The sequence below is a fragment of the Phaenicophaeus curvirostris genome, chromosome 1, assembly GCF_032191515.1.
Source record: "Phaenicophaeus curvirostris isolate KB17595 chromosome 1, BPBGC_Pcur_1.0, whole genome shotgun sequence".
NCBI classification, from domain to species: domain Eukaryota; kingdom Metazoa; phylum Chordata; class Aves; order Cuculiformes; family Cuculidae; genus Phaenicophaeus; species Phaenicophaeus curvirostris.
Window position 1 is genome coordinate 48554822 of NC_091392.1, and position 22303 is coordinate 48577124.

General features: G+C 39.4%; 1 protein-coding gene across 1 annotated transcript in view; it reads left to right on the forward strand.

Annotated features, from left to right (window-relative positions):
• TRHDE (thyrotropin releasing hormone degrading enzyme) overlaps positions 1-22303 on the forward strand; it is a 211055-nt gene that overhangs the window by 183002 nt on the left and 5750 nt on the right. Inside the window, exons 14-17 of the mRNA XM_069857490.1 lie at positions 2348-2445; positions 2944-3051; positions 16622-16789; positions 17318-17458. Coding sequence (XP_069713591.1) covers positions 2348-2445; positions 2944-3051; positions 16622-16789; positions 17318-17458 — 515 coding nt within the window. The remainder of the gene's footprint in view (positions 1-2347; positions 2446-2943; positions 3052-16621; positions 16790-17317; positions 17459-22303) is intronic.

Consider the following 22303-nt stretch of genomic DNA (forward strand, 5'->3'; position numbering starts at 1 on the left):
CCTCCCTCCCTTCCTCCCTCCCTTCCTCCCTCCCTTCCTCCCTCCCTTCCTCCCTCCCTTCCTCCCTCCCTTCCTTCCTCCCTTCCTTCCTCCCTTCCTTCCTTCCTTCCTTCCTCCCTCCCTCCCTCCCTCCCTCCCTCCCTCTCCTCCCTCTCCTCCCTCTCCTCCCTCTCCTCCCTCTCCTCCCTCCCTCCCTCTCCTCCCTCCCTCTCCTCCCTCCCTTTCTCTCCTCCCTCCCTTTCTCTCCTCCCTCCCTTTCTCTCCTCCCTCCCTTTCTCTCCTCCCTCCCTTTCTCTCCTCCCTCCCTTTCCTTCTCTCACTCTCTCTTCTCTTATTGCCAAGAGTTTAACTATTCCCCAGTCAGATACTGTAAATGGCCTAAGGATATTAGCTTTCTTCCTGATTATTCTTTATTTAAACATAGCAATTGTCAAGCTTTAGTTCATTTGCATTTGAACAGTGATAACTGTTTTTTGAGGCATATATGATTAGTAGAACGAAAGGTAATTATCCCTCCTGTAAAATATTATGACAAATAAATTATTTCACTTAGAGAGCTAAAGTAATATGTTTCCCGATTTTCTCTTTTGAGGAGCCCCACGGTGTTATTTAGATTGATGCCCAAGCTTAGCAAGGACACCAAATGCAGGCGCAACTGAACAGGATGCATGCAACTGAAGTAAAAATTTGTAGCCATTATTTAATCAAAAAAGCTATGGTGAATTCAGTTACCTTAATTAACAAGAATCAGATCACCTTGGAATCAAAAGCCCCTTCACAACTGAATCTGAAGGGACAGCAGTAATAGCTAGCAGTAGGTAATTAAGGTAGACATGACAAGTATTTTAAGATTTTACCTGAAATAAAAAAAATCCTAGCTATGTTGAAGCATGTTTGATGAAGTACACAGGATTTGATTGCAGCCTGTGACAATTATGAACTCTTGGGGTTTTTTTATTCACTATGGATTTTGTATAGTCTTCATATTTTCAATTGCCAACATACTGTAATTGTACATAATTTTGTAAAGCCTTCAAGCAAGAGAACTCTCCAAAACCTGAAATGCTTAAAGGTGCTTTTTTGTTCTTACACATATATTTAATTGTGTGTCCAGAGACACATGCACTCAGAAAGCAAGAAGCTAGAGGTGGCTGGATGTGTGTATGTATGTAGATGTTCATACGCATGCATAAATATGTATATATGTGCACACTGCTGACATGGAGGTTTATTATTGTAGAACATATACTACAGATTAATACAGACACATTGAAATTCTTTATGAACCTAGTGTGGAACTCCGTGTAAACCAGAGCCATAATATAAAATGATGTGGAAATAACTTGCATGTTTAGTCTGTTGTTAACTGTACAGAAAATTTCTTATGAGTCTGCCATTTCTATTTCACTTTTAAACAGGGCTCTGTAAAGAAAGCACAATTTTAATAAATAAAACAAGTAAAATTCATGGCTGGGTTGTGTTTTATCACTACTGATGAGAGCTTTGAAAGCAGAGGTGATAGCAGAGGAAATAAAGTGTCTTTTTAGTCACTGAATAGCATATCTGCTAAAGAAAGCTGCGCTATGAATTTTCTTTTGTGTTGACATCATATATACATGCCCATGCATCCGCATTAATAAAAAAGATGTTCTCATATGCGGTTTTTTATCTCTCAGTTCTCTTTTTCAAATTGGTAAATTCCACTGGCAAAAGATTATGCTGAATACAGTGACAGTGGTTTTCTTCACAGCTGGCCAGAATATGTAAATATGTCTCCTGTGTAAAAGTAAAAGTAATGTAAAATAAATCTTGGGCTTGTTACGTTCTTTAAGCACACCAAGAACCTAAACTTGAAACATAATGTCATTAAATGTACAAAGCTCATTTGCAGCCACATTGTTTTGTATCGTGAAGTCAATTGACTGTACTTAGGTAACATTTTTGCCATGGCTATGAATATTACAATATCCTTTTCAAAGTGAACATGTGTGTTGTAGTCAACATTGGCCATAGAGTAGAGATTAAGCTGTTGACACTCTTGCAATTTTTAAACTGCATATTAAGTTCAAAATATAAGAAACTCTTCTTAAGTTGTTGAGGTATATAACAATAAGTTGTCTTATACTAGACATCTAATTAAACAGCTGTTCTACAGATAACTTCTCACTGTATTAGTGAAGGATGTGGGCATGTTGCTTTGCTAAAGGAAAATCAAAATCTTTGGAAAATAGGACATTATCTGAGAAAGAAAAAAAAAAGACAGACAAAATGTCAATAATCAATACTATTTAAATTTAAAATAAAAAAAAAATGTTAACAATGAATGTATTTTTCCTTTCCCTTGCAGGAGTATATTTTAAGACAAGTTGCATCAATGTATCTCAAGCTTGGATGGCCAACGAATAATTTAAACAAATCGCTTGTTCAAGCATCCTACCAACATGAGTACTGTTGTTTTTTTTTTTTTTTTAATTTTTGTTTGTGGGATATAGTTTGTTATAATCCACTCTTCTAAAATTTGGTGTCATCTTCAGCATGTCATGCTTGCCTAGCTTTGCCTTCCTTCTGTTTTTTCCTTTCTGGATTAGAGGGGGAGCTACTGTTAGGTGAATTCCTCTTTCCTCTGTTTAAACAACATGATTTCTAAGCCTTAATTTAAAATCTGACTGCACCGGCTATTTGAGAACTTGGACCCATGAGACCACAGAAGTTAGGAACGGTGCATAAATTTAAATGGGGGTTGGTTTTGGTCCACGACCATTCTATAGTTGTTGCAGCAACTCTAGGCATTAAGTTGACACTGAAATTTGTGCAGCTGTATTGTCTTTGATGTGTTGCTCAATAATCAGTTGCTGTCACTGTGGTAAAAAACATACCTTATTTTAAAAAAATATTCAAACACATCCATTAATACAGCCTTATTGCTTTCTTAAATTCTGACAGAGAGTTGCGTCGGGAAGTCATCATGTTGGCCTGTAGCTTTGGTAACAAACACTGTCACCATCAGGCTGCAACATTAATCTCTGATTGGATTTCTAGCAATAGGAACCGGTAAGTGGAACCGAAATGTGTATTTTCTGTTTCTCCTACTCTGAGGCAATACAGCTGGCATGTTTTTCCTCTCTTGCCTACCCCCATCCCCAGTGCCCCATTCTGCAGAGTGGTATGGGATGAAGTGGAGGTCACTGGTTGTTATTAAGAAATATCGTGAGGCTTCAGAATGAGTTATTTGACTTTACATGTGTGAGTGGGTGAGGGACATGCGTGTAGTCTCTGCCAACTCCCAATAAATTGCTGTCAGATGGATGCTAGAAGGCAAGAAAATGTGTTTTAAGGAGGAACTTAAAGGGAGATTAAAGGAAATGAGTGAACACTACATTGGTGGATGAACACAGAGCTTGTATCAGGGCAAGAGAGCAGGAGGTGTTGAGTGGTTAAAGAAGTGAGAGAGGTTAGAGCAGAAGGACAGAGAAGTAAGAAAGGAGACAAAATGATGTGTTTGAGGGAAACGTTATGAAGTACTTAGGGGTGAAGACTTGGAAATCAATGTGATTCAGGAATAGATGGGAAAGCTCACTTAAGGTTTCAGAAAGGGGATAATATGATAGCTGGTGCGTTGAGAATTAGCAGCACTGTGGTGGTTTAACAGCAAATATGAAAGTTAGCCAGTCCAGACACAGGTTTATTCAGGTGAGGCAAGGGAACATGGGCCGTGGATGGTGTATGAAATTTGTCTTTTAAAGGCAAGCATCTAAGAAATGTTGAATTACAGAAAATATAATTAGGTATGTAGTGGTCTATGGACAGTGAGATAACAGCAGAGTATAGGTTAAGACTGCGACTTCTTGAGAGAGGATGATGGATTATCTGATTATGTAGAATGTGGATGCAGAAGTATTTGAGTAAGTACATCACATGATATTTTGATTTGAAGAAAAATATTTTACTTTCAAGTAGCAAAGAAATAGAGAAAAGAAAAAAACCGTACAGTTTTAGTCCCAATCTTGTATTAGCACTGCAAAAGGATCAAATCTCTATAGACATATATGCATGCAGGATTTTTCAAAGACATCCTGGGCCAGGCAGGTGTTTGCAATTAAAATATGTCTGTCTGTGTTTGTAATTTTTGAAAATCCTTTAGAAACACACCCATATACTTAAGTGCCTGAGTTTATTTTAAAGCCAGCCATGAACTGGGCATGAATGCAGATTACATTCCTATATGGCTTTGAAACTTCTGAAAAAGAATTAATCTTGAAAATGTGACTAAGTGCTTTTAAATAAATGTGTGTGAGGGGGGTGGTTTTCTTGTGTAAGATGATACCAGATATATTTACTATGAAATATATACCCCAGGGTTTTTTATGAATTCTTATCATCAGCAGAAACAATCAGTATTAAACTATTCAAAGAGGAGATTAAAGAGAAAAAATCATTGGAAACAATCTGCAAAAGTAATTTACTTAGATATTCATTTGCAAAATTAGTTAATCAAACCTAGCACCATCTATTAGCATGCACAGCAGTAGATTATTCAGTGTTAAAAAGCTGTCACCCTGCAAAGATTTCTCCTACCCTATGTCTTTATCCTTTCCAACAGGATTGAAGAAGGAGGCATCAGAAAAAACAACCCAAAACCCCCTCAAAACCCAAAACCAACCAGACCTTATTGCTTTACTAACAGTAGCAAGAGAGTAAAGGAATAAATTTAGGGAGCCATCCAAAGATTCATCTTAGGCTTTCTATGGGGCCATTCTTGGGAGCTCAAGATTGTGGCTGTCAGCATATGATGAGTATTATGATAAAAGCATCACAGCAAGGCAGAGCAAGAGAATAGCTACTAAGTTAAAGCAGTGCATTTCTCCAAAGGAACTGCACAGTTCTGAAAAATCGCTGCAATAAATAATGTAATTACAGAATACCGATTGACAATCAGCTGATAAATAGAGGTACATCTTGCAAAGAACACAGAGACATGTTTTTATTTATTTCTTAAGATTATAGGATTTGTTCAGTTTCCCACCCCAGAATTTACCAGTTACTGTTCTCAGAGCAATGTCACATACTGAATATAACTAACACACAAGCAGACTCATTTCACGTCTACTTGGGGTTGAAACAACATTGCAAAGTCTACTAGTAATACCACCTCAGTGGACATAAAATCAGCTTGTGTTTCACAATAACAACATTTGTAAAAGTCTGTCAGTGCTCTCCTAGGAATGCTTGGATTCCTGCTGCATCAGAAGTACCGCATGTCACCTTTGCTCAGTTTAAACGAACTCAGACTGAAACCTGAAAATAAAGCAAGGGCTATTTCCCCCTGGTTTTCCACAAAGAAAATGATGATTTTACAATAAGAATTTAACTAACCTGGTGTTTGTGTCGTGCCTCTGCCTTTTTCAGCATTTCAGAGAGAGTAGCTAGCTCATGCGCAAACAGCTACCTCGGAATGTGTATGAATCCCTCAGAGCTTGTTTCCTCACAAAGAATGGGAGACTCAAGTTGCTCATCTGTTTCCATACTTCTCTTAGAACTCCTGATGTGAAAAGCTGGTGACAAGCACAGAGACTATATATATCCTGGCCTGATCTACTCTTTATCAACAAGGAGCAAAGTTGTATCTGCTGAAAATTACTTAAAATGTTCTTGTAGATGCCCTTCCCTCTTCTAAAACAGGACAAAGACATTGAGTATTCCATTACAGAAAGTCTGGTATTGGTGGGTTTGCATAGACAGAGCATGAAGACAGAGTACCAGAGAGCTTAGAGATATTTTTACATACTGGTATAATTTGAGTTTGACTATGAAAATGAGAATAAAAGCTAATTTACAACCTTTCCACCCATCCCCTCTCCAAAACCTTATCCTGGAAAATGAGGTATCTCATACAATGAGCTAATTCACAAGCAGTGCATGTTTTAAGGAACAGTGATTCTTCAAAGCAGTAGACCCCAAAAGACACCAGGGAATTAAGCTTGTGTCCCAACATTCTAATCAATACAGAACTAGGGTAGTATTAAATTAATATGTGGTACTAAACACATAGGCATTTATCATGGAAAGGAAGGTTTTGATTCCCTGGCAATTACTGCAGTCAAAGTTCTAATAAACATTACAGAGAATGTGCAATTAATAGTTCTGTAGAAGTGCTAAAATGCGTATCTTTTTAGCCACATTTTTAGTCTATGACTTTTTAGAAGTTCTTTTGAACTGTTTTTTTCTGTTTTACTTGTAGCATTTAGTTATGGATAAAGTGCCAGGTAATAAACAGATACAATGACATTTAACTCTGTTTTACCAACATATGCCTAGAGTTTCTGTGGTTTCTAGTATTTATATTTAGTCTGGTAGGTCCAGATATGAATTACCATCTACTCTTCACTGTAGGAGATTGGAATAATCAGTTAATGTTTGTACTTTGTAATTACATTTCTTTACTGTGCAAATAATTTGCCACTGTTCACCAAGTAAAATACTGGTCATTCATAGCACAAAGCCAGAGTTCCTTTTTGTGTTTCCAGCAGTATTTGACAAAAGTCATTAGATTTCCATCTGCCTGTTTTCTTATGAAATCAGTAAAAAAACTGCACATGTGATCTGCAACATTAGCCTCCATACATGAAAGTAGAAGTCGGCTGAGAATCTTACATCACTAAGGAGACTTAGGTGTTGCAGTGCTGCTTTTAGATGCCTGGCTCACAAGGCACAATCAGATGCTTGGAGTGACAAGGGAAACTTGGGACCTCTAAAGGAGGTTGGTGGCAGCCACTGTGGTGAGTGAAGAACCTTTGAGCCTGCGATTGTGATGAGAAAGTGGGCCCCTCTTAAGGTCCAGCATTACAGATAAAGATACCTCTTTTAAATGGATTTGTAAATAGCAGTTATAGGGTTTGGAGTCTTTTCAAAAGATGCTTTTCAATAGTCTCACTACAGCAGGAAAAGGTACACTCCCTTTCCTTTTAAACACAACTGGTGGATGAGCTGCTCTTCAACCCGTTTTAAAACCATAGTTCTGAGGTTGTGGTAGAGCTTCAGTTTAATACCTCAGCCCCACATCTGCAACATGCAGAAGACCACCCTGATCACTGATATGAGAGGTGTTTGGGACAGAGTTAAGACACTACAACTCACTTTCTTCCTCTAGTTGAATCTCGGCCAACAAGATTTACTTCATTACCCCAAGAAATAATATAGCTCTCCAGCCTAAAGTTGAGAGCATTAATCTGAGGGAGGCTTAAGTACCTGAAATGCCAGGATTGCTTAGTATGCAAAGGGCTTTGGGTGATACTGCTCACTACCACTTTTTCAGGGCAAAACATGGTCTTAAGACATGAAACAACTCTAAAAAAGAAGTTTGGCTTTACAAGCTAGTAAAACAAACACATAACATCACACATAGAAGAGGCTATAAGGAGACATCTGGTTGTACTGATCTAGGAATGAATACAGTATTTTAATCCTTTTAACTGCTAGAAAAGGGTGCTTATTTCTTTCTGCTGAAAACCTGAGATCAGACTTCAAAGTATGTCTGGTTGTCTTTTCAGTGATTGATTTTTAAACTATTTTGCTCTTTTTAAATGGCTGATGGCTCCAGCACATTTTGCTTCGAAGTACACATTGATTTCTGACTTGATATGAAGGCAAATATTTCACTCTGTTACAGTGGTGTATATGCCACTCCTGTACTAGAACAATGGAAACCGTTGAGATGTCCATGGTGATGTTCAGAAGAATACAAACCTAGTAGAACAAATACGTATGGTTTAATGTATGGTTTCTGGGTTTCAGTCAAAAGCAGAATGCTGTACAACAGAAGCTACTGTTGGCTGAAAATTAAGATGTTTGCCTCTACTTTCATTTAACTGAACTCATTCCTGTGAAGCTCTTTCATGTGTGAAGAAATACATTATTCACACTTCTTAGATATAATAGCATTGTGGTTCTGCCTAAAAAATTAACAAAATTACCATACAATGCCTGCCTGAGTTTGAGAATCAGCCTTGTTAACCCCTTTAACCTTCACTGCCTATTTATTTTGAAGGAAAAACATGTTTCTAAGAGGATTAGCATTTTCAGACTATCTGCCTTGGATAGACTGAGTAAATGTCTGTTTCTGAGGTTCAGGAAAGAATGTGTGGAGAGTTGCAATCTGTAAAGCCCTGACGAGATATCATAACAGCAACTAACATGAATACACGCTATGATGACTCAAAGCATAACTTAGCTGTAGACACGAGCATGGTTTTGCAAACCTCTCTGTGGGTGCAGGTATGATTTTCTTCCAGCTTCTGCTGCCATCCATTACCTACAGGTTGCCACGTACACATTTTTGCTGACAAAGTGGACTGTGGATGTATGCTTGCTTGAGGCAAACTGAATATGTGAATATGTGAGAGACCTGCTTTGAACTGAGACAGCTAATTTTGCCATCAGCAGAAAAAAGAGTATTTGTGTTCTGGTCCTGTAGTAGAGCTATGGTGATGCTATTCTTTTGCTAATATGCAGCAGTGAGCAGTGGGAGATGGTAGTGTTGCATCAGACAAAATTAATGTGGCAATATTTCTTTAAGGTGTTACTGGACCCATTGAATGGCCCCTACACAGTCATGGCCATTTCAGTTTGCTCTTGTTTTTTTCTTTAGAAATGTGACCACTGCTATTTATTGGCTTCTGTCTTTTAAATGGAAACAAAGTACCTTAATTAATTGCTCAATATCCCTAGAAAACTTGAAGTAAATGTATGTGATTGATCTGGGCATCATATCGCTTTGGGGTGATTTCAGGTTTAATGAAGTTTTTACTATTTGTGCTATTATTCTTCTGTCACAAGCACTCAGTTTTGTGTTCTTGGAATACTGCCTTACATATATCACAAATTTAAAAAAAAGGGGAAGATCCAATATTCTACCACAGCAGACTTGTGTAAAGTGAGAGTCACATTCTGATGTCTGCAGATTTGATGTTTCTTGTCCTTGTACCTGTTGTGCTACTTTATGGTTGATAACAATCTGCTGATCATTGATCAATGGAACTAAGCTCACTAAGCTATTTGATAAGTAGAGCTAATGTTGACTACTTAGCTTATTTCTGAAGTTTTTTTTTTCTTTTTCTTTTTGCAGTTATGATTGTACTTTCAGTGTACAGGTTTGAACACAAAAGATGAGAAAGCAGCCTTCTGCACTGAATTAGTCTGAAGTCAGCATCCATTGTGTAGCCTGTCAAGTTTGCATTCATCTGTCTTTGTGAGTGAGGAGAAGTAGGGTATACCAGACAATCCTGGATGCAAGTCCAGATATTTTGACTTTCTGCTGATCTTTAATCATCCAGGTTGTTCTGAGAAGTTATCTTGGGAGTGTTGAGGTGGGATCAGAGTCATTCAAAAAGAGAATATGCTATGAATTTTCCTGTTCAGTCTGTGGGTTTCAAGTCAGAACACATCTGTGTGTCATTTTGCTTCACAGATGAATCAACCACTTTTCCTTGCTAAAAAGTGAAATCAGGATCTTAGATAATTACATCCTGGTACTCAATTACCTCATTTAATCTTTTAAAATGTAATAATGTGAATACGGGCTTTTCCAGTGATTTCTGTTTGCCATTTTGAAGACTTTTGTCACATTGCTGTGATTGTTAGGAACACTAGTCAATTCTTTATCAGTCTTAAGAAAGGTACAAGTCATGAAGTAAGATGAGTACTATTATGTAGTTAGAAAAAAGATGGTGATAACCAGCAATCCTGATTTGAGAGTACTCCATACTTGTTTGTGCAGAATTTGCATTTACTGTGCAAGAGACAATGGATTCATGTCCATCCACCTGCCAAAACTGGCAGTGTTCTTGGATGGACCTTCAACTACTCAGTGGAAATGCCAGCAGAAAAACAAATTGCATTGCTGGAATGTACAGGAGGCTGTACATGTCTATAAATGAAACTGTCCATAGATCTGAGGGAGTGGTAAATAACAAATTACCAGTCATTAATTGAGATAATGTCAATGAAGTCTGGATTAGGTGACAGAAAATTGAATGTTTTTCTGTACAAAGCATTTTTTCTTTGCTTTTCCTCCTCCCTTAATTCTATCTCTAATGTTTTGAGATACATAATTTTGTTGCTTTGTTTCACATGGGCACACTAGCGTTACATTTTTGTGACAACTTATAAATGTACTTAGCTTTAACTACCTATGTAAGTATTTGTGGGAATGTGGCCAACAGGTTAATTATTTTTGTTAGCTGCTTGGAAGTGGCACTAGCTTTTTTCAGTTTGATGCCCACCAGCTGTTTTTGGAAATCATTAGGAGCAAACAAGAAAAAATGTGACTTATTTTCATTTTTTTCACACATGAATGTCTGATAAATGTAAAACAATCAAATGGATCCCTTCTTCTGTGTTCTAAACGCCTAGGAGTTTTAATTACTGAAAAAAATCAGGCATTGCTATTCATGCATTTTGAAATGTTATTGGAGCTTTGCCAGCTAACGTCAACCAATGTTACTGAAGCGATTTAACTAATTAACAGGTTGTTTCAACATTTGAGTAGAATCTTGCACTCAAGTCAATAAAACTATTTAAGGAGGAAGAAAATGCTGTTGAGTGCATGAGTTAATCAAGGAGTTACTGCTCTGAAAGACCATCTAGGGAGTATGTCTGAAAAGAGAGAGGATTTTGTCTTGTGGGCTTTATGGGGCAGCTGGTTCAGGTAGAATTTTTACTTTTTGCTTTCTGTAAATGATGACAGTAAAATGACCCTATGTATTGCAATTATGGATTATCAGTAATTAATTTGTGATCCTTATAAGTCAGAAAGATGTATCTCCAATTTTCTTTTCAGGAATGAGCTCTCCACAACTCTGCAAAACAAGTGAACAGAAAGGAACATAGTTTTATTGCTAAAGCTGCCCAGAAAGGACAAAGCAAGGCATATGTGCGCAGAGATCAGTCTCACAAAGAAGTTTTTAACTCGCCACTCAGTTGTTGAAATCAGTGTTGAAGAGCTTGACTGTGCTAGTCACATGTTCAGTTTGGGGATAGCTGCTATGGGTAGGGAAAGGAGCAGTAGCGCAATAACTTGATGGATGATACATTCTCTGCCTGCCTCAGTGAGACCCAGGCTGTACCTGAAGTTTGGAAGCAGAGGATTGGGACTGAGGAGACCTGGCACCTGTGCATAGCTTTGCCACAGGCACCCTTGTTAGCTACATCCTTGGTTAATATCCAGTGAATTAAATGCATGACAGGCACCTGAATGTCAAGCCCCTCGCAGCTCTATGTCTCGGTTTTCAAGGGAAGATTCTGCCCTTTCTTTTCAGACTGGGCATGTGCTATGGCAGAGGATGCTGCCTTCACCTGTGTGCCCAACAGTGCCACTAGTGTGGCTCCTGGAGCTTGTATTACAGAATAAGAGTGTAAGCTTTGGGACTGCTGTCTTAGAAAATAAACTTTGTGTGCTGCTGTTCGTTATAGTAGGATCTGTATTACGGATCTCCCAACAAAGAACCAATATTTTGTTGTTTCTTATCTGAGCCTTGTAACCTATTAAACAAGACAGTAAATATGGTAATCAAAAAAAAATAAGCTTAAGTTAAATGTTAAAGAGTTGCAAAAATAAAGAACAGTGTTTCCGATTAATTTTCTTTGTCAAACAGTACCCTAAATGGTATTGAAATTTGACGTGTAATCAAAGAACTGTCTAAACTATGTGCAATTACATTTTAAAAAATTAGAACACAATTTTCCCGGAAGATAAATAATTATGGTCCAATTTTATAAGTGTATCTCCAATTGTTAGAACATACTTTAATAGGAGCAAGTATGTACCAATTAATTATAACTTAGAAGATTATTCTTAGCTCATTGTGGAGCTTTATTATTCACTCTTAAAAAAAAATCCCTATAAAGGCGCAGCACGATTTTAATTAATTTTTTTCTAACTGTTTAATTTTTAACTTTTTTCCCAAAGTGTTTAATTTTTAAACATGAGTTCTGCTAGCTACATATTTCATTCTCACCATCATATCTCTTAGGCAAGAAAAATAAAGTTAAATAAATTGGATCAGTATTCAAATAAAAGCCATTTAAAGGGATGCTTTCAAAAGTTAATCTTTATCTTTATTATTCTGAAGTATCCATCAATCATGTTAGCTCTTTAAAAATGAGACCAGCCTTGAAGGCCCAGATGAGGTTTACTATAACAGGGGGATACCTTCTGCAGCGTTACTACCTAAGCAGTCCTGAAACAATGGTAATTTTATCTACTTGTTTCAGTTAATACATAGGGCAAATATTCCACATGGTGATCTAGTGTCTTGGAACTGCAATTTTGGAACAACATTTTCCATGAAGCTATAAAGTTAAAAAATATATGGACCAGGGAGTTTTCATATGTTTCGATAATGACGCAGACCCATACCAACTGAAGGAGAGTAAAAGCAAAAATCCCCACAAATGGAGAAAATTCAAGTAGAAGGCTCTCTGATGCGGCAATAGCTAAAGAGAAATGACTTTGGGGATGCTTGTATTTTCATAAATAATTTTGATTTCCACAAAAAGGACACCCCCATCTACAGTCCTTATTACCAGCCTTTCGCAGGACTAATTTGTAGCTTTTCATAGATGTAAGTTTTGTAATTTCTGAAGATAAGCCTTTTGGAAACAATATTTGTTTAGATGTCATGCTTTTTATGGGATGATTTCTTTCACATTGTCCTAATGACTTAGCTTAGACATTAAGACCTAAAACCACCCCTGGAACAACTGTTTGGATGATATTGGATAGATCTGCTGCAGCACTGCAAGTATGCTATCTCCGATTTGGTGGAAATGGAATTTTCTTAGTAAGTACCGTGGTCACATCCAGACTATGGGCATGGATCAGTGCCATGAGTTCTTAAGTCCTCTTTCCTTCTCAGAGCACGCAAATGGTCGTGCAGTTACTGACTGCGCTGCTGCTAAAATCACTAGTCTTGGCACTTAGAACATAAAAGATGGAGTAGCTGAGAAAGCTTATTGAATTGATGTGTTTTACTCTGTATTTAAAAAATGTAAACCTTATGAGTGAGGAATACTGGCCTTTCCAGGGTTAGACATCCACTTCTAGGTACCTCTGCTGCTGATTGTACTACCCAAGCACAGTGATAGTTCTTCCAGCACACAGTTCCTTCCTGAATTAATGGGGCAATCAACCAAAAATAAATTACCTTTTCCAGGTGCCTTATAGTTCCTTAGAGTATCTGTTGGCTGAGTTGCATGTCTTGCAGTAAACCAAAGCTAATATTTCTGCCAGCAAAGCTCAACAGGAACTATATGTGCTTCTAAAAAATGATCCAGTGTTTGCACATCAAGACAAAAAGTCCTTCCTTCATTGAAATATGACTTGACTGGGTTCAGTTGTTCTTCATATTCTAAGACAGATTTAGGGCAAGAGGTCAGATTATTTGGTCCCATAGTCAGGATAGCATCCCTTACTCCTTTTATTTTACTGATGTTCTTATGGCTGCTGTCAGTATATTAAATCCCAAATTAAAAGTAAGAAAAGACAAAAGCTGAGAACAAGGTTGTACTTTAACAAGAAATAACCCAGTGTATCAGAGAATCAAGATACAATGATAATATCACTTTCATGTTGTATGCAGTGTATATGTATATGGCTGTATATCTATGTTATGGCAATTGCTGACCCTAAGTTTTGAGACAGTTGCAGTTATTTAGAAAACTTTAAGATGCATTCTGAAGCCAACACAAAGATAGCATCTAAATATCCGCTCCATTATTTTAGTATGTGTTTTGTGTGTTTAAATATGTAATCTTAATTTTCCGTCATAGTCTTAATTATATGTAGTTTCCTTTGCATGCGCTTTTTGAAAGAAAGGTTAAATAGGGAAAAATAAACTGTTGATATTCATTAATATTTGAAATATCTGAACAAGGGCTTAATGATAGACTTTTAAGAAGTACAGATTCCATTGCAATGAAATGGGGATTCATCACTTAGCTCACATGGATAATTCTGCAAGCGTTAACCAAATTCACATTTTTCTAAAAACAACTCAATTTTTGAGAATCAAAACTCAGTAGCATGGAAAGGCTGGTGAAAGTGATGATTTTTATTCTTCACTGCCCATGCACATTTAAACTCTGTTTTAATAGATCTGGTGAGCTTTAAGAATTTTCTTGTTTCCTTGGTCTTGGCAGAGCAAGGGATCACAGAAAAGGTTGCATAGACCGTACAGAAGCAAAGACCAACTGTTCCTGGATAGGTCTGAGGAAAGTTACTAATTTTTCACAGTGTGAGTCAAGCTTTTAGAGCATCAAGAGATCAAGGCAAAAAAATCTAAGATGAAAGGAAGCATCAAACGAGAGGAATGGTGAAAACTTCATTTTTTGGAGGTTGCATCTATGTGTTGCTGACACATAAGAATTGCTCGAGCTGTGTGGTCTTAATGACAGCAGTGCTGATTGTCTGCCATGGCTTGAAATGAGCATGTTCTTATGCAGTGATTCAGTAGTGGGAAGAGAGGAAACAGTAGGATTTTGAATTGTGCCAGAGTCTGCTCTTTTGCACTAATCTACACTGGCTAGATGGTAGTTGTTGATGGCAGAGAGGAGACATTGCACCTCTGATTTTGCTTTAGAAGGCAATATTGCTGGTGTGTGCCATGCATAGTTAAAAGTTTCATATTCCTAGCAACTTTAAAATGGATTATATTTCTCTTGCCTACCCTTTCAAAGTTGCTTTGGAGAGTTTACTCCTGAATAAATGTCTGGGTTTGTCTGCATCAAATGTAAAATACCTCAGCACTAGTCAAGACAGTCTATTGTGGCTCTGTTAGCATTGGACTTAGCTAAAAATGTTCCAAGAAGCAGCGCTATCCTGAGCCATATTGGCTCAGCAGAAGCAAAATTTGTGTGACTACTTGCATCTAAACCTGCATATACCCCCTCTGAGCTGATGACTACACTTGCAGAGAACGTTAATAAGGCCTTAACCTTAGGACTTTTGTATTACTCCAAAAAAAGCAAAGCAAACCAAAACAAAACAAAAAAACCCCAGGAGGCATTAGTTCCTCAAATTATTCTGGTGATAGGAGGAGGAGTGCACTGTTTTTCTCTAGTTTTCCTTTAGTTTAGTTAAAAATTTGTTTAATTCTTTTTCTCAAGAAGCCATCGTGGCTGTTGGAACCAGCCAACCTCATAGAGGCAACAACATTTTGTGCTTTTCATAGTTAGCAAGATATTGCTTCCTGCCTTGCCTACTTCCTTCAGAAGTACTGAAGAGTAACCAAAACTTTGGAATGCTAAAAAGCCATGCTGGTTACATTTTCCAGAAGCTCAGACACAGCCGAAGAGATCAGCTGATGTTTTTTGTACAAAAACACTCATCACAGAGCCTGACTATAGAACATACCAGTGGAAGAAAGATTTTTTTATGGAGAATGTATACAGAAGAGTAAAAGAATCTCTTTGGTTCTTGATTGGGATAGCCTAATCTATGATATAAGAGTTCGGTGAAAGTTTTAGAATTAAAATCTTGATATAATCTTTACTTTCTCTTTTGCATAACATAAGATTTTTTATGAAATTTTACAGAAGTAATTCTATTCTTTGTCCCACTGTATTACTGCACAGACACTGACAGCAGCATTGTGTGCCGCTAGATTCTCTAAAGAGGTCTTGCATATGAAATTTCAGAGATGTCTCAGCCCAGCTATAGTAACTATAGAACTCTATTTTGGTATAAATTTTGACCAACAAAAAGCATGCATTCTTTCCTGCAAATCAGAAATACATTCCTCTGAAAAATGTCTAGCTTTCTCTACAGGAATACCCTTTAGCTCACAAATGTGTCTCCTTTAATGCTCATACAGGACACATAAGCAGGATTAGGAAACTGAAAGCTCAACTGAGATCTTAGCAGAAAATGGTACATATGCACATCCTATACTAGGTCTGAATTTGGCTTCAAGAAGCTTTCCTTTCACTGTAGCCTGAATTTATATTACATGACCAGTAATCACAGTTCACAACCATCCCATGGCATAGCTGGTTTTGTACTGGTATTAATATGCTGAAATAACGAACAGATCTTTCTGTTTCGTTTACTCCTGAAAACACTGTTTTTAAGTAGCATCTTCTCATCACATACTTTCTTGCTTTTGTGTTACGTATGAGGACTGAACACTTTACTGCACAGGCAAGGGGGAGTTTCTGGCTGATCATCTCTCATTCTAAAACCTCAGTTCTAAGGATAAGAAGAGGAGATTTGTCTTAGAGCCCAAGAACAGAGTGATAAGATCCTGTGTTAATTTGCAGAGCTTATGTTACCTGCAGGTTACGTGTTACATTATATGCTGATGAACTGGATGACTGTGATTTATAGTTTCCTGAAAATGGGACAGCGTTATGAAAAGAATGGCAAGCATGTCTTATCCATTTGAAAATCCATTAGGATTGCCTGGAACATTTTCGGGGCAGTGAAGAGCTGTAGGTGTAATTTTCCAAAGAAGAAATTACTGTTGCACTTTAATTTTGGAGTTTCTTAAAAGAAGCGATGTTCCTTCTTTGTTTCCAGTATCAGGAGGCTACTTACTTACCACTATGCTATTATTGATTTATTTTGTAGAATCCCACTCAATGTGAGAGACATTGTCTACTGTACAGGCGTTTCACTGATGGATGAAGACGTATGGGAGTTCATTTGGATGAAATTTCATTCTACCACAGCAGTGTCTGAGAAGAAAATATTATTAGAAGCCTTAACTTGCAGTGATGACAGAAACTTGCTTAACAGGTACAAAAATACTATATATCTGTGTCTGACTGTTACCAGTAATCACTTCAACATTTATGCATCATCACTTGAGCTTTGGTCTAAATCAAAGGACTTTGCTTTTCAAGCACAAGCTTACTGTCTGTTTAAACTGTCTTATGTTTTTGCATTAACGCATATGGAAATTGGCACTTATTATATCTATTCACTTCCAAATTTTCCTGTGTTCATTGGAAATGTTTGAAATCCTATAATAATTGGGGGGCGGGGGGCCGCAAGTGTTGTTTGCATATCCTTTATGTAAATGTTTTGACCAGTCTAATCTCACTGATTTCATACAAATGCATATGTGAAGTTCCACTCGACTTTTAGTGAAGTGTGTCTGGTCTTTGGAATCATAGTAAAAAGTCACTGAACTCACTTGGAGACTTAAAGAAGCCATTTGGCAGTGACAGTTTTTTTTTTTGGAGAATTTTCTGATGTGCTACTGTTGGACTTTGTGTTAGTGAAGCTAACCAGGATTTTTTTCCCTTGTTTCTCCCACACTAGACTTTTGAATTTGTCTCTCAACTCAGAAGTTGTCCTGGATCAGGATGCAATTGATGTGATAATCCACGTAGCTCGAAATCCACATGGAAGGGATCTTGCTTGGAAGTTTTTCAGAGAAAAATGGAAAATATTAAATGCTAGGTAAAGATAAAAAGTCTAAATTTATTTTCATTTTCTGATTTTGATGTAATTTGTCTAAGCATTATATATATCTAAGTTCCTTAATATAGTCCATTCTCTTCTTATCCATAAATAGACATGTCTCTAAATATTAGATAAGAGTCATAAATGCATTTATTTGTGGATTATCGGACACATGCATAGAAACGTCTCTTAACAATCATCTGTGAATATATCTCTTACTGTAGTGTGTCTGAGCTTATGATAATGAATTCCATCTATATGTCAAGTGCTGCAGTTCTACTTTTACATCGATAAAAAAGCAGCAGTTCCCAAAAGAATTTTGCTGATTTTAACCGATAGGAAAAAAAAATCTTTTCAAGAAATTTATTTCAGCTATGGGAAAAATACACCAAACTCTTTTTGAAATATTTCTATTTTTAAGCGGATGCTAGTACAGTGTCATCCCCTTTCATAGAATCATAGAATAACCAGGTTGGAAGAGATCCACCGGATCATCGAGTCCAACCATTCCCACCAATCTCTAAACCATGCCCCTCAGTACCTCATCCACCCACACCTTAAACACCTCCAGGGAAGGTCAAGTCAACCACCTCCCTGGGCAGACCGTTCCATTGCCTAATGACCCTTTCAGTGAAGAATTTTTTCCTTATGTCGAGCCTGAACCTTCCCTGGCGGAGCTTGAGGCCATTCCCTCTTGTCCTGTCCCCTGTCACTTGGGAGAAGAGGCCAGCTCCCTCCTCTCTACAACCTCCCTTCAGGTAGTTGTAGAGAGCAATAAGGTCTCCCTTCAGCCTCCTCCAGGTTAAACAACCCCAGCTGTCTCAGTTGCTCCTCGTAAGACTTGTTCTCCAGTGCCTTCACCAGCTTTGTCGGACTTCTCTGGACTTGCTCCAGAGCCTCAATATCCTTCTTGTGGTGAGGGGCCCAGAACTGAACACAGAATTTGAGGTGTGGTCTCACCAGTGCCGAGTACAGAGGAAGAATAACCTCCCTGGACCTGCTGGTCACGCCGTTTCTGATACAAGCCAAGATGCCATTGGCCTTCTTGGCCACCTGGGCACACTGCTGGCTCACGTTCAGTCGCTGTCAACCAACACCCCCAGGTCCCTCTCCTCCTGGCAGCTTTCCAGCCAGGCTTCTCCCAGTCTGTAGCACTGCATAGGGTTGTTGTGCCCCAAGTGCAGGACCCGGCATTTGGCCTTGTTAAACCTCATCCCATTAGACTCTGCCCAGCAGTCCAGCCTGTTCAGATCCCTTTGCAGAGCCTCCCTACCCTCCAGCAGATCCACACTTGCCCCCAGCTTAGTGTCATCCGCAAACTTGCTAAGGGTGCACTCAATGCCTTCATCCAGGTCATTGATAAAGACATTGAACAGGGCTGGACCCAGCACTGAGCCCTGGGGAACCCCACTTGTCACTGGCCTCCAGCTGGAGTAAACTCCATTTACCACCACTCTCTGGGCCCGGCCATCCAACCAGTTTTCCACCCAGGAGAGTTTGCGCCTGTCCAGGCCAGAGGCTGACAGTTTCTGAAGCAGAATGCTGTGAGAAACTGTGTCAAAGGCTTTACTAAAGTCCAAGAAGACTACATCCACAGCCTTTCCCTCATCCAAGAGTCTAGTCACTTGGTCATAGAAGGAGATCAGGTTAGTTTGGCAAGACCTGCCTTTCGTGAACCCATGTTGACTGGGCCTGATCACCCAGTTCTCTTGCATGTGCTTCGTGATAGCACTCAAGATCACCTGCTCCATGACTTTCCCTGGCACTGAGGTCAGACTGACAGGCCTGTAGTTCCCCAGATCCGCCTTGTGCCTCTTCTTATAGATGGGCATGACATCAGCCAGCCTCCAGTCCAGTGGTACCTCCCCAGTAATCCAGGACCGCTGGAAGATGATGGAAAGGGGTTTGGCAAGCACATCCGCCAGTTCCCTCAAAACTCTTGGGTGGACTCCATCCGGCCCCACAGACTTGTAGACGTCTAGCCGGGCAAGCAAGTATCTAACCACCTCCTCTTGGATCGTGGGAACCTCGTTCTGCTCCTCCAACCCCTGGGGTTGTGCACAGAGGGAACAACTTTCCTTACTATTAAAGACTGAAGCAAAGTAGGCATTGAGTACTTCAGCCTTGTCTTCATTCCCTGTTACTGTTGTTCCCTCTGCATCTAGTAGGGACTGGAGATTCTCCCTAGTCCTCCTTTTACTGTTGATATATTTGTAGAAAGATTTTTTATTGTCTTTCACAGACTTGGCCAATCTGATTTCTAGTTGGGCCTTAGCCCTCCTGATTTTTTCCCTGCACGTTCTCGCTTCCTCCTTATAGCCCACCCAGGATGCCTGCCCCTTCCTCCAAAGCTCATAGACCTTCCTCTTCTTATTGATGTCTCTCAGGACCTCCCTACTCAACCACGCTGGTTTCTTACCCCGCCGGTTACTTTTCTGGAACATGGGGACGGCTTTCTCCTGAGCTGCTAGGAGTTCCTTTTTGAAGAGTGCCCAGCCCTCATGGACTCCCTTGCCCTTAAGGAGCGCCTCCCATGGGACTTTTCCGACCAGCCTTCTGAACAGTCCAAAGTCTGCTCTCTGAAAGTTGAGTGCAACTGTTCTGCTAACCTCCTTCTTCATCTCACCCTGCACTGAGAACTCTATCATCTCATGATCACTTTGCCCCAGGCGTCCTCTAACCCTCACATCCCCCACAAGGCCTTCTCTGTTCACGAACAGTAGGTCCAGGAGGGCGCTGTCCCTTGTTGGTTTGCTCACCAGCTGTGTGAGGAAGTTGTCTTCCACGCACTCCAGGAACCTCCGGGACTGCTTCCTTTCTGCTGTATTATACTCCCAGCCGATATCCGGGAAATTGAAGTCTCCCACGAGGACTAGAGGTAACGATCTTGAGACTACTCTCAGTTGTTTGTAGAAGAGCTCATCAGCTGCTTCTTCTTGGCTGGGTGATCTATAGCAGACTCCCATCACAATGTCTGCCTGCCCGTGGGCTCCTCTGATTTTTACCTACAGGCACTCAGTCCCTTCCTGACCGTAATCCAGCTTGAGGGTATCAAAGCCCTTTCTAACAGAGGGCTACCCCGCCTCCTCTTCTGCCCTTCCTGTCCTTCCTGAAGAGTTTATATCCCACCATGGGTACACTCCAGTTATATGCGTCATCCCACCACGTCTCCACAATGGCAACGACATCGTAGTCTCCTTGCCCTACCACAGCTTCCAATTCCTGCTTCTTATTTCCCATGCTGCATGCATTGGTGTAAATGCACTTCAGCTGGGCTGGCGAACCTACAGCCCTCGTAATAGGGTTTCTTCCCAATTGAGTGGTCCTTGGGTTAACTAAGGCCACCGTGCCAGTTTCCTGCTTACCATCCCCAGGTGCACTCACCCCCTCATGCTTAGTGGTGATATATTGGAAGTCCTCGCCAGCACACCACCCCTTTGACACTGAAGTCCCACCTCCAGGCTCACTCCCATCTGGCCTGGCCTGCATCGCCTCCCCCCTCACATCTAGTTTAAAGCTTGATTTATGAGCTTAACTAGATTTTTAGAGAGGGCTTTAGTCCCCCTAGGAGACAGGTGTGTCCCATCCCTGGTAAGAAAGCCTGGGAGTGCATGGGCCTCCCCATGATCAAAGAACCCGAAGCCCCTCTTTTCACACCAGTCCTGAGCCAGTCATTAATCAATTTCTTCTTCCTCGCTTCTTGCTCCTCATTCCTTAGTATTGGAATGGAGCTAACTACTACCTGTGCCCCAGAGCCCTCAATCATTCTCCCTAGAGCCCTGAAGTCCTTCCACTTGTGTTTCAGGTAAGCTTCAAGTAATAGAGAAGCAACATTTTGAAATAAATATAGATGATCGTGAAGGAAACAAGGTTGTTCCTTACACTTCTCTTTCTTTTTGAACAAGTGCTGCGTGCTCCTACTCAGAAGCCCAGTCAACATTTTGAAATACTTTTTGATGAAGATTTTTATATTAATTCAATGAATGAGAAATACCTTTAGTTCTGTAGGGATAGCCTGAGGGTCTGAAAGATTTCACAGCAACTCATCAGATACTGCCAGAATAGAAGGAACCATAGCTTGGTGGTGTCCGAGAACTTCAGAGACACCCTGTGTTAGACCTTTCCCATGGTGTTGGCTGAAAAGGTAGTGGAAATCTGTACCATTCTGAACTTATGAGGAGCTATATACTGTTCCACAGTGTATTTGAAATGGTATATTTAAGATGCTGTACTTAAGCAACTAAATCCTAGTGCCTGATGAATACAGTTACAAACTTACTTTAGGTGTCATGGCATCAAAAGAAGATCCAAGAAAACTCAGAGACTGTGCAACTTTCCTGATGATTCAAAAAGTTGTTCATGTTGTTTTGGATAATACTTCATAGTATAGTGGGATTTTAGAAGTTCAGCTGGGAAAAAAGGTCTGAGCTGGAATTAATTTTGAAAGTTTATATTGCAGAAGCATACTTTTTGAAAGCAATTTCCAAAATGCTTTAAGAGTGCTGAAGAATTTAAAAACTAGGAATCCTTTGCTTCTGGTATGATTATTCCAGGAACTGGACTTTAACACTGAAAGTGGATAGCAGAGCCTATGCTATTATGCCGCCCAGTGCAGCTAGTTATGGTTTGGAACGCAAATAATTTTTCAGGTTTCTCCAGGGATTTATACAGAGTTTAGGCATAAATATGTCAAAATCTGTATTACTGCAAACAAAAATGTGGAAGTTATGTCCTACCTTAGAAAGTACATTCGTCTAACAACATGTCTATCACCTGTGGTTTTAGACATGAAAAAGGTTAAGCAGTGTAGGCAAATGGACAAGACTTAGAAAACTATGCCAC